Below are 15780 nucleotides of genomic sequence, written 5' to 3'. Positions count from 1 at the left end.
TCTGCATCTGAAAAAGCAATATGTTGATGTAAGCAAAATGCTGTGAAAAATCTTTGCTCTTTAAAAACGCGTACACAATCGGAATATGTATTCAGAATGTTTGTGCATTTATCATCGTCAGTGTGGAGTTATTTGACTGAATCATACGGAAAATAGATTGTAATATTAATGCTATCATTCCTGACCAGATGTTAAAGGTCATAGAGCCAGAGCAGATTTGATCCAAACTAGCATTGCATCTATTTTTCATTGACATATAAGGCTTACAGCAGTTTAGCAATAAGGATGGTTATGCTAAACGCTTAAGACACATGGGCTGGCTCAGGTTCCTGTTAGTGGGTGGTAAAATTGAGGTTTTATTTGAGGCCTGAATATATTTGACTAGTGTCAGAAAGGATTTCCTTTCAACAGATGCTTATGGCACCAGAGGGGCTACTTCTGTTTTTCTGCATCACAAAACTGGAGAAACTGGCTGCAGCAATAGCATTAGCTTTTATTTGTTAGACAGGTGTGTTGCTCTCATATGTGTGCACAACGTGTTCTTCTACTCCTGGTTTTCCATTCCTGGTCATTTCCCTGGAAAATTCAAGCATACTCTTTTTGTCAGTTTTATTTGACCACCTGTATTCAGCTTGTGATTTGTGTGTGCGCTAGATCTTGTGTGTGTGTGTGTGTGTTCTGTCAGTATTAGTAAGTGTTCCCAGATATATTTGCCATGCCTGTGTGCGTGTGATATTCACTCGAGATCTTATTCCCTCTAAAGGGACTGTGGCTTGTGCCGTGTGTATTTGTCTAAGTATAATAGAGGTCATCGACTGCGGACCCTGTTGCTCCCCGGAGAGAGTCAAAAAAGCACTGCACTGACAAATGCCATTCCATTCGGCATTGTGTACATAACTGTTATAGTGGGTCAGCAAACACACACATACCAACACTGGCGCACACAAGCTCACAAAACCAGCTGTCTTAGGGGCCGTTCACGCATAATGCTTCTTAGTGTCTAAAATCGCTTTTTATAAAAGCTCAGCGCAGAACGCGAGTGTCTCAAGACACACTTTTGAGAGGTGATGATATAGTAAACCCTTTATAAAAACTGGGTCGCTGTTCAGAGAACGACAGGACAGAGATCTGTTTGTGTTTGCCCCATCCTCCGACGCTGTCAAACAAAACAGTTGCCATGGCAACTTGCTATTGTAAACAAAAGTACTTGCAATACTTGCCCCGCCTCCGGGGTCTTCTGATAGGTCCACTGTTTTGGAACTGTCATTGAGCGGCGCTGCGTGTAAAAGCTGAAATACTTTCAACTAGACCCGTCGTCCTAAAAACGCAGCACTTAAGTGCGAGACATGAGTGTAACGATCATACCCGTCTAGCAAACAATGAAAAAGTAAAGAATAACGCACTCTGTGTGAACGGCCCCTTACTGTCTAGTTTCTAGGAAGCTCCCTTCTGACAGATTTGACTGATTTGAAATCCACTGTGGTTTCTGGTAAAAATTTGCTAAACGATCAGTCTCTTAATAAGTGAGGCATCTACAACTGGTCTGAAGGGGTATGTTTTGCAATTAAACCCATTATCCCACTTAAAACAAGGGTATTTATGTAATTTATGTTATGGAGATGGAATATTGATTTAGGGGCTGTTTTGCTGTGCTACGAGGGCTAGCACATCCGTCTTTTTGCTGGGTCTATGGTCATTTATGCAGTTTAGTGGTCATTGTACACAAATATTTGACTATATAATGATTTATCCATCAGAATCAAGTATTCCAGAGAGCTGCATGTATACCAATGATTGCACACATATAATATTTGGTTAAATAGTGATTTTGTTTTAATTAATGTAATTATTTTTTAATTATTTTTTTATATGTACTTGTCAGGATTAAATGAAAGTGCACTATTGTTCAAAAGTTTGGGGTCACTAAGATGGGGTCACTTGAAAGAAATAAATGAATACTTTTATTCAGCAAGGACACATTAAATTGATCAAAAGTTAGAGTAAATACTTTTAAAATGTTGCAAAACATTTCTTACGAGTTCTGAATAAATCTATTAATCAAAGAATCTAAAGAATCAAAGCATCACGCATCATGGTTTCCATATAATAAGAGTTATTTCTTAAAATGTAGTAATATTTCACAGTATTACTGTTTTTACTCCAGTGCAGCCTTGGTAAACATAGTATACTTTTTTCAAAAACATAAAAAAATCACAGTGATTCTGTCATGATTCTGCCATCTAGTCTTTAATTTTCCCTGGTCTTGAGGCAGGATCATGACAGACCCATGTTTTATGTGTAAGCACATGGCCATTTGTTTGGGCTGTGTGCTTGCGTTGTCTTGTCACGTAACCCCGCCCACTTGTTACCCTTGTTTAGTCATCATTGCTTAACCCTTGTCGCCTGTTTCCCTCATTAGTTTCTCCCTATTTAATCCCCTTGTGTTTGCTGTCCTGTGCCGGTTCATTGTCATTCATTGTCAATCATTGTGAAACCAACCGTGAGTAACCTGTTGAAAGTCTTGTGAAGAGTTTGATCCTGTCTTAGCTGTTAGTTTATTGTTCAGTTTTCTGTCTGAGTCTTAGTCTAGTCGTGTTGTCGATCCTGTCTTGTTTTGCCTCCTCGTGGGTTTTGTTTTCCCTGTGTTTGTTTCTGTAATAAACGTAGTTCACTTGAATACTGTCTGCATTTGGGTTCATCTCCTTGCACCATCATAACAGATTCTTGTAATTAACTTATCTATCTGTGCATTCTGGTAATGCCTTCTGCTCTAATGATTAATACGATGCATATTTATGATACCTACTTTTTGGAACAGCCTTTGCATTGAGAGTGAATGTGTTGCCTTGTAACGCTGTCTTGGCAGTTCACTAGATTTTGAGACTGACCTACAGACTCTATGGTTTATGCACACATACTTGTATGAATTCTCTCAGAACAGCATTCTTTAGCAGACTTAAATGTGGGATCGCAGTAAGTGAATGTGGTAAATACCTTTGATCAGAAAACACAACTCAACAGTGATTCTAATTTCTCAGCTCTGATTCGACAAGAAACGGTCACTGATGGCTGATTCCATGAAATCTTTTCACAAACACATGTTGGAATACACACAAACTCAGAGAGAGAGAAAGGCAGGAAAAAACTGAAATAGGTGCAAAAGAAGTAACTGTTTTGAATTATTTACAAAAAATGTGTGCAAATGTCTAATTGCACACTGTCTATATGATGTTCTGATATCATGGAATCAATCAGAAGAGTAAAGGAATATTTTTCCTCAATAGCCAACTTGTATGATTTGATTTATCATTCTTGTCCATAGCACAATTATGTTTGTTGAAATCCCCCCATAAATAAAAAAAAGAAAAGAAAAGCACCATTCCGGTTTATTTTATCACCATGCACTGTATATGCACCCTTCATTAGGGGTTACTTGAATATTTTTTATGATATGTCAGAATTCCTTATGTGTGTCTGGGTTACATGTCCTTTGGCATTTATAAATAAAGTTGATAATAATTGCCATATGTTGCCACCACATAAAACGGGTTCATGGACTTCATCTTATTTTATATTCATCTGTGCCTTTCAGAAATATGTATATATGTGCAATATTTATGAGTTTTGTGGGACATCTACGATAATGTGTATGCATGACCTTTATCATGTGTGCACTGTCAGTCAGGAATTTGGTGCTTGCATGTAGATCATATATTAGTGTGTGTGTGAGAGAGAGAGAGAGAGAGAGAGAGAGAGAGAGGAAATAACAATGTATGTGCATTGTGCATATAAATGTGTGTGTGTGTTCTTCACTGCCTCATTAGTTGCTCGGTCTGCTAGATGTGTCTTTATTCTCATTTTATGTGCTCAGGTTTAGGGAATCACCTGAGATTAATTTGCAGTCTTGGGCCGCTCACTTCAATCCATAATTCAGCAGCAGTGTGGCTCTCTTCCTGACACCTGGCGCACCAGGACCCAGGCAGAGTGAAATATTCACTACAGATCATCACACCACAGCCGCTCGCCCTTATTAACCGGCCCCTTATCCGTCTGGAACGATGCATAGTGGGCCGAAAACGGGAGAAATTTGAGACCAAGTGTGTGAACGAGGAGATATTAAAATCAATCATCCGCTCTTATGTCATCCCTCTATGTTGAGCTGCTCTAATCATACAGCAGTCATTAATCATTTCAAGAGGTTGATGTAATATCCTGTGACAGCCAGCTGCGCTAGAGCATAATGTCTTTATCGTGCTGTTGTTAAGGTTTATCTTCAGGCGACGTGTAGGAATGGGATGAGGCTTTTTGCTTTTTAATAAACCAATCTGTGCTGTTGAAATTCGTAGCGGTAATTAAATTAGCAGTAATCAGTAATTTCAATATTTTATGTGTTTTATCTTTATTGAAAGTGTTGGAGTGTTTGGATTGTTATAATCAGGGCTTTAGGACTACATTTTAGTTTTTTTGAATGTGCAGATACTCATGAATATTTGTATTTGAGTTGTTTTGTTGATGATTTGGCTTGCTAAAAGCTGCAACACTGTGCACACATTGTATGTTATTTGGCTGTTTGTATTGCCATCATTACAGCTTTTATTGGAAGGAAAGTGGGGAACAGTTAATAAACGATGCGAAAATGTGATGTACTGTTGACATGAAGCATACTGGACTTAAACTCATGTCGGCCTCATGAGCACCACGGCTCAATGTGTTTCATGGTTGTTATTGTAAAAAAAAAAAGAAAAAAAAAAAAAAATCGTTTTAAAAATTCAACTTTTCAACTTTCAAAAAGTTGAAGTAAAATTATAAATAAGAAAAATAGAAATATAAAACAAAATTACTTCAACTAAAATTAAAATGAATATTAAAAAAACAGCTAATTCAGAACATGAAAATGGTCCTATATATATATATATATATATATATATATATACATTATTATCTTTCTTTAGTGTGCAATGTTGCTGTTTGAGCATGAAAAAGGTCTGCAAAGTTACAAAGCACAAAGTCACTCCAAAGGAAGTTATTCTCTATGAGTGCGCACTGTCTCTGAACTCACTGGAACATCTCGATTGTAGTCTTGAGTTTTATTCTAGGAACGTACACCTCACAATATTCCTCATTTAAATAATCCGCACCCATTGTATGCGCAAAAAAGAAGCATGGCCTGATTGAGTTGCGTTAATAGTGTTGAAACATTAACATAATTAGCTTACACTACATTTAAAAATCAACATTTACATTTCCCTGAAATTGTTGTAAAAGATTCATTCTACTTGCAAATGCTGTTTCTCGTTGACCTCAACTACAGTGGCCTCAGAAAACTGATGGATCGATAGAGGTTTGAACCTAAAGAAATAGTTATGTTTTGGACAGTGCAAAAGAACTACAGCGGTTTGATGGAAAGGATAAAAAAAAAAAAAAAAAAGGTTGAAGTAGATTACGATATAAGGAAGATATGGTGTCTTGTGAAGGGCACTCCAAAGTATAGTGACTTAAAACTTCAATAACAGTTATGTTATAGTTATTGCATGTTGTTGTTTGCTAAGGTTTATCTATACAGACTCAATAGATCTAAGGGTGTAGTATAAGAATATACAGTATACAATTACAGGCCTATTGATTGTTCTTTTGGACTAGTAAAGCCAAGAGAGAAAGAAAGATAAGTTAAAGTTCTGTTAGTTTTGCCTCAGAATATGCTGACTTTATCAGTACGCATCTGCAACCTTGTGGGATAGCGGCTCTGAGGCTCCGGCACACGTTTGGTATTCCTGCTGTGAGACGGACAGATTCTTATTAGCATTCAGACCCCAGAGGACTCGGGCAGGGGTGCCAGTTCAGAGACTGTGGGTGTGTGAGACGGGTCGAGGGCAGCCACGCAGAACCAACAATTCTTCCTCAATTGTCCAGCACATAGTCATAATGAGAAAACATTGATTGTAAACAAAGGAGGCACAGTAATTGGGACTCCATGGGGTAAGTGTCAGGACTCGGCCCAGTAGACAACAGGGCGGTCGGTGGAAAGAGGGCTGCTTATTCAAAGTGAGATGCATGAACGTACTGCTAAAGATGAGAAATGATCAATGAGAAACAAGTTGTTTTATTTTAATAGGTATTTTAAATGACGTAAAGGGTAAAAGGTTTTGTTAATTTGTATACATATTCTGTATACAATACACATACATACACATCTACACACTGTTTGAAAGACTTTCTTACTGTTTTAGTCTCTTATGCTAACAAAGGGAATACTTAATGGAAACCAGAAATATTATAGATAACAAAAACAAATAAACTATATTAGATATATGACATTTCTGGTTTCCATTAAATATTTCCTATTCTCGTTAAGTCTTTATTTAGCACGTATATTTCAAAGTATGCTACTTGAACTTTTCAAGGGCTTAATGAAAGGATGAAAAGGATGGAAGATACAGTAATGGTAATAATATTTCAGTTTTTCTGGAAAAATGTCTTATATCACAGCAGCTGTTGCATGTCCCTGACGCCATGAAGAAGTTTCTGTGATATTTATGGAGCAAAGTCATCTTATGGGGTTTTTAATCTGGAGGGTAAATGACAGATGGAGAAATTAAGTTTCTTTGTTCATCTGGATGAGTCAGAGTGTCAATGAATATGAAAAACAACAACATCAACAAAAGAAACATTGCAAATTCTGTCATGTTTTTTAAGACATTTGTCTTTGTGTAAATGAATATGCGTAACGAGATGGCAGTGAATTAGCGCTCCGCAGTGGCTCTGAAACATCCGTCGGGAAATGTTCATGTAAATACCAGCTTTTCAAGCGCGGCACTGAACATTTGGTGTGTAGATTGCGGTGATATTACTGATGCAGTGTTATAAATCACGGCTTGAGTGTGATGTCTGACAGCTGCAGATTTCTGACCGTGATTCTGCTTGTTGTTTTCTCACAGAGCCATTACTCTGGACAATACGCTGGTCATCCTGTCCACCGTGGCTCCAGATGCTGGAAGATACTATGTCCAAGCCGTAAATGACAAGAACGGAGAAAACAAGACCGGCCAGCCCATAACGCTGTCTGTAGAAAGTAAGTCTGTAGAAATTTGGACACACACATGCACAAGGTTACAAGGTTAGAACTTCTTTCTAAAGACTCAAATTAAGCGTATGTGTGGGTGTGTATAGAATAAAATATATATATTTTTAATATATATATATATATATATATATATATGCATGTGTGTGTGTGTATATATATATATATATATATATATATATATATTTTTTTTTTATTATTATTCTATACACACCCACACATACGCTTAATTTTAGTCTTTTAGATATATTTAATATATAATGTTAATATATATTATTTTTTATTTTTTTTAACTGCCATTCTAAATCTGACCTTTATAATACAGTGAAAGTTTAAATATACTTCAAGCATATTCAAATGTATATACAGAAGCATACTTCTGTTCTCAATCTTTCTCATTTCTATGTGAAAAAATGAAAGTAAATACAACATTTTTGTCTATCCGCTCCATGAGTCTTGGCTTTCCATTTTCGATAACATGCCGGTTTATATGAACATATAAATCTGTGAACAACAGGCTATAGACAAATACATATTTGTCTTCGGTGACAGCGCTTTGTTTTTTTACTCTCACAGTTTCTCTGAAATTCCAGAGCGAGAATATTGACAGTTATGGATTGTACTTTGTAAGAGTGTTGGTGTATCAAATTCTCTCTGCAAACCAGGATATGATATTTTTGAGTCAAAAACAGGAGGAACTAAAGAATATTGCGGCAACAGATTAGAGATAGCGGGGGGGGTTGTGTGTGTGTGTGTGTGCGTGTGTGTTTGTGTGTGTGTGTGTGTGTGTGTTTGTCTAGAGGACAGTCCTTCCCAGAAGCTGTAGTTGAGTTTCAGGGCTTTACAGAAGACTGTCTCTGACAGAACTCCGCACACACACACACACACACACACACACACGCTCTCCCACACACTAGCGTAGCCGCCAGGAGAGCAGAGATATAAGTTCCTGTTCCAAACACAAACCTGTCACACTTTCTGTAACAGGTACAATACATCGGCTGGCACTTCCTACATCTGGACACACTCACACCTGAAGATGACAGATCAGAGTTCTATTAAAAACACTCACTCGATAATGTCTTTTACCTGTGTGTCATAACACACATTTCTCCTCTGCTGTAGATGTTGGTGGTCCTGCAGACCCCATCGCTCCCACCATTGTGATTCCGCCGAGGAACACCAGCGTCATCTCCGGCACCTCCGAGGTCACTATGGAGTGTGTGGCCAATGCTAGGTGACGACCTCTGATTCCTTCACAGTTTGAATGAAAGGAAAATGATTTTAATTACAGGACGAGCAGTGGGTTGAAGTCTATCATAATTTTTATTCTTTTCTCGACACTTTTCTGTAATTATTTCTTGTGAAGTACAGACTCTAAAGAAAATTAGGTGGTTAAACGGTAAGTTCCCTTATTCTATACGGTGAAAAACTGTAATAGATATAATTTGGCATTTCATGTAATATTATATTAAATTACTCTTAAATGTACAGTTTTTTGAAGTGAAAAAGAACAGGTCATCTTATAATTTGCTGTGAAAACCCATAAATTGACATTCCTAGAATTCCCGCGTCGTGTGACACTTCACTTTGATGGTTTTTCTTTTCGTTTTATTGGGTTACATACATTAGGATTTTATATTACACCTTATGTTGTTAAATAAATGTTTGGTTTTTTTTCTTCTTATTTTAGAGTTACCATGATGGTATTTTGTGTTTGTATGTATGACACTGTTCGCCTAATATTTGTGTTTTTAGGTGGACAAAATGTCACATTTTCAATGTTGTATCCATATAAACTCTCTTTCTCTATACTCATGTGCGATTCAGAAGCTACAATGTTTACTGTCTTTAAATGGTCATGGCATGAGTGGATTAAAATTTTGGACACAATTTTGAATTCCTGTGGCTCTACTTTCATAGAAATATGTGTTTTAAGTGTGTGAAATTTCATAGCCCATACACTTCCAAGGTAAATGCTCTATTGTAATGTTCAATTTGAGGGACTAGTCAAAAGTATTTTAATGGGATAATCAACAGAACGTCATAGATAGTGCTTTGATAGTGCAAAACATGTCTTTAACTGTATTAATAGGACAAGCCAAAGTTTTAATGGTTGACTTGACAGTTACCCTCCCTGACTCTTTCCCTCCCGTTTTAATTCTCTACCAGGCCATTAATAAAGCTGAGCATCAGTTGGAAGAAGGACGGTGTTCCGGTGAGGAGCGGACTGAGTGATTTTAACCGTAGACTGACGGTGTTGAGTCCGGTGGTCAGTGACTCTGGCTTCTACGAGTGTGAAGCTGTCCTCCGGAGCAGTAGCGTTCCCTCTGTCAGCGCTGGAGCGTACCTGCATGTGCTCGGTAATAACCCCCCCCCTTAATAGTAGTTACTAGAGTGTTAATAATGCATTACTCATTTGTACTTGTGTAGTTATTCATTAATGATGGAACTGTATTCTAAAATTTGACCAACCCCAAACTTTTGAACAGTATGTAGCTATACTATATATAAGCTGCTTTGAATAAAAGTTACACATATAGTAGACAAGACTTTTATTAAGGCGAATAGTAATTTTAAATACAACTTTTCACTATTTACAATGTATGTCTAATGTCTCATTTTAGGCCATTTTTCTATATCTGTGTCTATTGTAATGCTCTGTTGTTAGAGTATAACCAAAAAGCTTGAACAGGATGTTCTCAAAAATCCAACAACAGTCCTATTTATTTGAAAAGATTCAATCTTGCTTCCTGTGCTGTTTGTCTGTGGTGTTTTTATCTTGAAGTGCACATGTGAAGGTCACAACCCTCTCTCTTTCTCTCTCTCTCTTCCGCAGAACCACCTCAGTTTGTGAAGGAACCAGAGAAACACATCACAGCTGAGATGGAGAAAGTGGTGGACATTCCCTGCCAGGCCAGAGGTGAGACACCTGAAATCTCATCCTAACCTAAATCTCTCCTTACTGACTGCGAACATGCTGCACAAAGCACCCACAGCCAATCAGAACATGAGGTTTAATATACAGCTGTATGGAACATAATTTTTGATCAATGGGACTCTACTGTGGGCGGAGCTACTCCATAAAGTAGTTTGAATTGCAGATAGTTCAAAAAAATTTAGATTAATAAATATATGTAGATGTGCGTCTGGCACCACGTGATTCTTGCTTGTGATTATCAGATTAACTGCATTATGCACATGTTTTAGGTCCTGTCAGTTTAAACATTCAAGCTATTTTAAACCATCATTGCATTCGGTCATAAAGTGACACCAGCCCAGTATTCCTGCTGCCATCTGTGTCAATGCAGCTTTAACAAACATTCATTATATTTAATTTATGCAGTGTTATTTTACATTTGATTATTGCATTTCTGTACCTTATTGTTAGACGTACCTGAAAAACATATATATCACTGTTTCATTTCTTTGTTCTGTTGTATTTACCTATGATTGTAATTTGTTTATTATTTTCTATACAGACGCACTTCCCTACAAAATCACCACAATTGTTCTAGAATGATTAATTGTTTTCAAACAGAGCAATTCATTCATTGTTTCCATTTCGTAATATCTACAGCAGAAAAATATCTCAATGTCAATGTAATTTTCCAATATTGTGCAGCCCTAATATACAATGTGTGTATGTTTATGTATATGTATGTGTATATGTGTGTGTATATATATATGTATATGTATATGTGTGTGTGTATATATATATATATATATATATGTATTTTTACCTATTTTTTACAGTCTATGATTTTTACATGTGTTTTTAAATTTATTATTTTTTTTTTACTAAATATTATTTAAAAAAATTTTTTATATAATTAATTAAATAGAATAAAAATGAATACATTGTAATGCTTTTATATTTATAATAATAAATATTATAGGTGTCCCTCAGCCTGATATCGTGTGGTATAAGGACGCAGTACCCATAAGCCCCGTGAAGACCCCGCGCTACAGAGTGCTGGCAGGGGGTAGTCTCCAGGTTAACGGCCTTCTGCCTGACGACACCGGAATGTTCCAGTGCTTCGCCCGCAACCAGGCCGGAGAGGTGCAGACCAACACCTACCTCGCAGTTACGAGTGAGTTCATCCATCCGCCCCTCTCTCTGGATTACACCTTTCCTCTTTATGACTCTCATACACTGATGCACAAATACATGTGGACATTTATTTCCTCTGCTTCTCTCTCTGTCTGTCTCTTTCTCTTGCAGTCAGAAAGGCTTTGAATGCCATGCCAACAATGCTTTTCTTTCTTCATTCTCTCTTGTGCCGCTGATGTGCTTTTCTGTCACAGCCTGTGCTAAGGCTGTGATTAATACCCTGTTGTGAGGAAGGGTTAGCGCGAGAGAGAGAGAGAGAGAGAGAGAGAGACAGTGAGAGATAAAGAGGGCTTTTATAGAGAACTGACTGAGCTTATCTTGCCGCTCAGAGACACATAGAGCTCGCTAAAACGCTAAACACCAAATCTAGCTGATATTTACCTCTGCTTACAATGAACTCAGATATTGGGTATGGGTGGACGGTGCCGAAGTTAAAGAGATTGTTTACCCAAAATGAAAATCTTGTCATCATTTACCTCACATTTATGTCACTCCAAACCAGTATGGCTTACTTTCTCATGTGGAGAACAAACGATGAGTATTTAGAAAAAAGTGTTGGACCCCATTGACTTTGTGTTACGCTGAAGAAAGTAAGTCATACAGGTTTGGAACGACATGGAGTACATTTTTGGGTGAACTATCCCTTTGAGTATTAGCTTTCCCTTATCAACCAGTCTGGAAATGGTAAGGAACTGTTTGTTCGCCCACCTCCAAAATCCCAATTTATCATGCCTGTCTACATTTCCCAGTGAATTGTTTTTCTTCTGTTGTTCAACTTTCCGTTTCGTACCTGCTTTCATTGCGTTGTTTTCTTTACTTGTTTGGTTTCTAAGCCACGCTTTGATCCGCGCGAATCGAGTTTTGTGTGATTTTCCCAGCGCTTACGAATGCGAGGAAGTGTTTGAACGCGTGTGTGCCGTTGTACGTCTTTGTTTCTCATGCAGTTGGTGTGCTCCTCTCACAGGTATAGCGCCGAACATCACGGCAGGGCCTTCCGACAGCACTGTGATTGACGGCATGTCAGTTATCCTGCACTGTGAGACCTCAGGAGCGCCCCGTCCTGCCATCACCTGGCAGAAAGGTGAAGAACACATCCCTCAAAGTCTACACTCACGCATTACCAAAGAACAACTACAAAGTGTCAGTTCCCAGGCTGCACTTCACCTCAGTGCCTCTCTGTTCCTTTGTTATTTTTTTCGCCACTATATTGCACTATTTTGCTGCAATACGGCCTTCACATTTTAAACTGTGCAGATGTCATCAGACAATAAAATTATTGTGTGATTTGACACAGGCTACAATTATGTAAATGTATGTTTTATAGTGAGCAGAGTGACTAAAACATCCTTAAGCATGGTAGGAACAACTTTCTTGAATAGCCAAACTATTCATTAAAAATCATTGTAGAAGCTGCAAATACATCTTTAACCAGAACCATCTGAAATGTAAGCTATTGGTTGCCACAAAATTATGATTCTGTATGGAAACAATTGTATGGAAGACCGGCAAATTTAGAGGAGCATGTCCGTCCCCAGAACCGTGCTTTACATTTATTTCAGAGCAAAAGGAAAGGAAACAAAGCCTGCTTGTGGCTTTAAAGGATTAGTTCACCCAAACATGGAAGTTCTGCCATTGTTTGCTCACCCTTCTGTTGTTTCAAACCCATATGACTTTTTCTGTGGAACACAATAGACGTTTTAAAGAATTATTTTGGTCCCTCTTGTCCGTGCAATTATAATGAATGGGATCCAAGGCTGTCAAGCTTGTGCAAAATCAGCATAAAATCTTGTCTATATGACTCTCACACTTTATTCCAAGTCCTCTGATACAATACAAAAGCTTTGTGCGAGTTGCATACCCAAATTTAAGAATTTTTTTTTCTATTTAAATCTTTAGATTTGCCATGGTTTAATTGAAAGACTTATGTCTGAATCATTCTAGTCAAATCTTGAACGGAAAGAAAAGGAAAGATTACAGGTGCATTACGACTTATATTACATTCAAATTCTCACACAAAACTACCGTATGACTGCAAAAGATTTAGAATTTAGAGTCATATTGACTTTTATGCTGCTTTTGTGTCCTTTCAGTGCCCATGGGGACTAATTGCATGGAAAGAAAAAACCTGTATAATTCCCCATTTGTGTTCACACAAATCAAATAAAGTCATATGGGTCTAGAATGATATGAGGGTAAATACTTCAGCAATAAAATATAAATAAGAGTGTCTGTGTGTTCTTTCAGTTTTGTTGATAACAAATCCATAGATCTCCTGCTTAATCCAGATCTGTATTTTGGTTTTGATAACCTTCAAACTAACAGCAGAATGTGTAAAAAAATAAAAAAATAATAATAAAAAAATAAATGTATATTAAATTAAATATATATATATATATATATATATATATATATAATAATTATTATTATTATTATTTTTTTTTATTTTTTTTATTATTTTTTTTTAGAGAATGAAAACCCGAAAAAGTTTTGCACACCTTTTGCACTTTATTTGTGGCCACTGGACAATAAAATATTGTGAGCCTTTTGGGCAATTTTCGTGTGCAGATCTTTTTACTGAATTTTTTTTTTTTTTTTTTTTTTTAAACCCCCCAAAAAATTCCCCAATTTTTATTAAAATTAAAAGCTCATTATTTTTTTTACATTTTTTTATTAAATGTAAATAAAATTCCTTATATTTTCTCCATAGGCTTTATGTTCATCATGCAACTTGGTTTGTTAATATACAGCAGATGTGCGTTACCATTAGATTTTTGGCTATTTTAATAACATGTATTTTTGCCTGGGTGTGTGTGTGTGACCTCTGCAGGAGAACGAGTGCTGGCCAGCGGTTCGGTTCAGCTACCCCGGTTCACTCTCCTGGAATCAGGAAGTTTACTCATAAGCCCCTCCCACATTTCAGACGCCGGCACCTACACCTGCATGGCCAGCAACTCCCGTGGCATAGACGAGGCCTCGGCCGACCTCGTGGTCTGGGGTGAGTGTGTTTGTGTGTATAGATCAGAGAGGCTACCTTTTTACTTGATGACGTCCATGTTCAAGTGTGTTTGCATGTTTGTGTCATACACCTGTGCATGTACTGATGTGCATTTACTTGGTTCCACATTACAGCACGTACACGCATCACTAATCCTCCTCAGGATCAGAGCGTCATCAAAGGAACAAAAGCCACCATGACCTGTGGTGTGACACATGACCCCAGCGTCTCAGTCAGGTGCGGCCCACATACACTCGACTGCAAAGAAATATTGTGAACACAGAACATGTTTTTTAACTACTTTTATGATAATGTAACTAAAGCCATGTGGGTGAGGGGAAAAATATGAACCAGCTACATGTTCACATTTTTTGAAAAAAATATAAATATTTGACCTTCATTATTATATGAAGGACATTGCTATGTAGTTGCTTAGTGGTACTAAATTGTTTTTTGTGTGTTGTTATGAAATTGTTAGGCTGTTACTAGGATGCTAGAGTGTTCTAAATGGTTGTAAGGGAGTTATTTGGTAGATTCTAGAGTGTTCTGGGTGGATGCTAGGCCGTTACTAGGTGGATGATAGAATGTTTTGGGTGGTTGCTAGACTGTTTCTAGGTGAACGAGGTGAATGTTTTTAGCAGTTGCTAGGCCATTACTAGGTGGATGCTAAAGTGTTCTGGATGGTTGTTAGGGTGTTACTTGGTGGATGCTAGAGTGTTCTGGGTGGTTGCTAGGGCGTTATTAGGAGGATGCTAGAGTGTTCTGTGTGGTTGCTAGGTCGTTACTAGGCAGATGCTAGAGTGTTCTGGATGGTTGTTAGGGTGTTACTTGGTGGATGATAGAATGTTCTGGGTGGTTGCTAGCCATTACTAGATGGATGATTTAATATTTTGGATGGTTGCTAGGCTGTTGCTAGGTGGATGCTAGAGTGTTCTGGATGGTTGTTAGGACATTACTTGGTGAATGCTAGAGAGTTCTGGGTGGTTGCTAGGCCATTATTAGGTGGATGATGGAATGTTTTGGGTGGTTGCTAGGCATTAGTTGGTGGATATTAGAGTCTTCTTGTTGGTTGCTAGGCCATTACAAGGTTGTTTATAGAAAGTTTTGGGTGGTTGTTTGGGCGTTACTTGGTGGATGCTAGAGTTTTCTGGGCTGCGTTTCCCAAAAGCATTGTAAGCCTAAGTTGATCGTAGAACCATTGCCACCAATGGTCTCTATGATCAACTTAGGCTTACGAGTATTCTGGGTCCTAGGGTGTTACTAGGTGAATGTCACAGTGTTTGGGTGGTTATGTGTGTGCTGGGTGGGTACTAGGCCATGACTAGGTGGATGTTAAAGTGTTCAGAGTGAGTGCTAGTCTGTTACTATGCAGATACTACAGTGTTCTGGGTGGTTGCTATGATGTTTTGGATGGTGGCTTGCGACCCCTGAGTATGAGCAATCGCGATGCAAGCCTTATGTTTCACACTATTCAAATCCCAATGGATAAAATCATCTGGTGTTAATGATGCCTCACCAGCGTGAAATCATGAGCCATTACATTATCTCAACATTTACAACCCCCGTATGGTTCCCCAGAATCCTTTGAATCTC

The 15780-nt window shown here is 37.8% G+C and overlaps 1 protein-coding gene across 9 annotated transcripts in view; it reads left to right on the top strand.

Annotated features, from left to right (window-relative positions):
* Window positions 1-15780, top strand: part of sdk2b (sidekick cell adhesion molecule 2b) — a 300705-nt gene that overhangs the window by 239379 nt on the left and 45546 nt on the right. For all 9 annotated transcript variants that reach the window (XM_082151846.1, XM_082151847.1, XM_082151845.1 and 6 more), the window contains exons 5-12: window positions 6936-7069; window positions 8204-8315; window positions 9251-9441; window positions 9918-10001; window positions 10978-11172; window positions 12157-12273; window positions 14020-14187; window positions 14322-14424. In XM_082151846.1, the coding sequence (XP_082007972.1) occupies window positions 6936-7069; window positions 8204-8315; window positions 9251-9441; window positions 9918-10001; window positions 10978-11172; window positions 12157-12273; window positions 14020-14187; window positions 14322-14424 (1104 nt within the window). The remainder of the gene's footprint in view (window positions 1-6935; window positions 7070-8203; window positions 8316-9250; window positions 9442-9917; window positions 10002-10977; window positions 11173-12156; window positions 12274-14019; window positions 14188-14321; window positions 14425-15780) is intronic.

This window comes from Leuciscus leuciscus, assembly GCF_965113295.1.
Source record: "Leuciscus leuciscus genome assembly, chromosome: 21".
Lineage (NCBI taxonomy): Eukaryota > Metazoa > Chordata > Actinopteri > Cypriniformes > Leuciscidae > Leuciscus > Leuciscus leuciscus.
The sequence above is the reverse complement of the archived record's forward strand: the minus strand, read 5'-3'. Positions and strand labels throughout refer to the sequence as shown.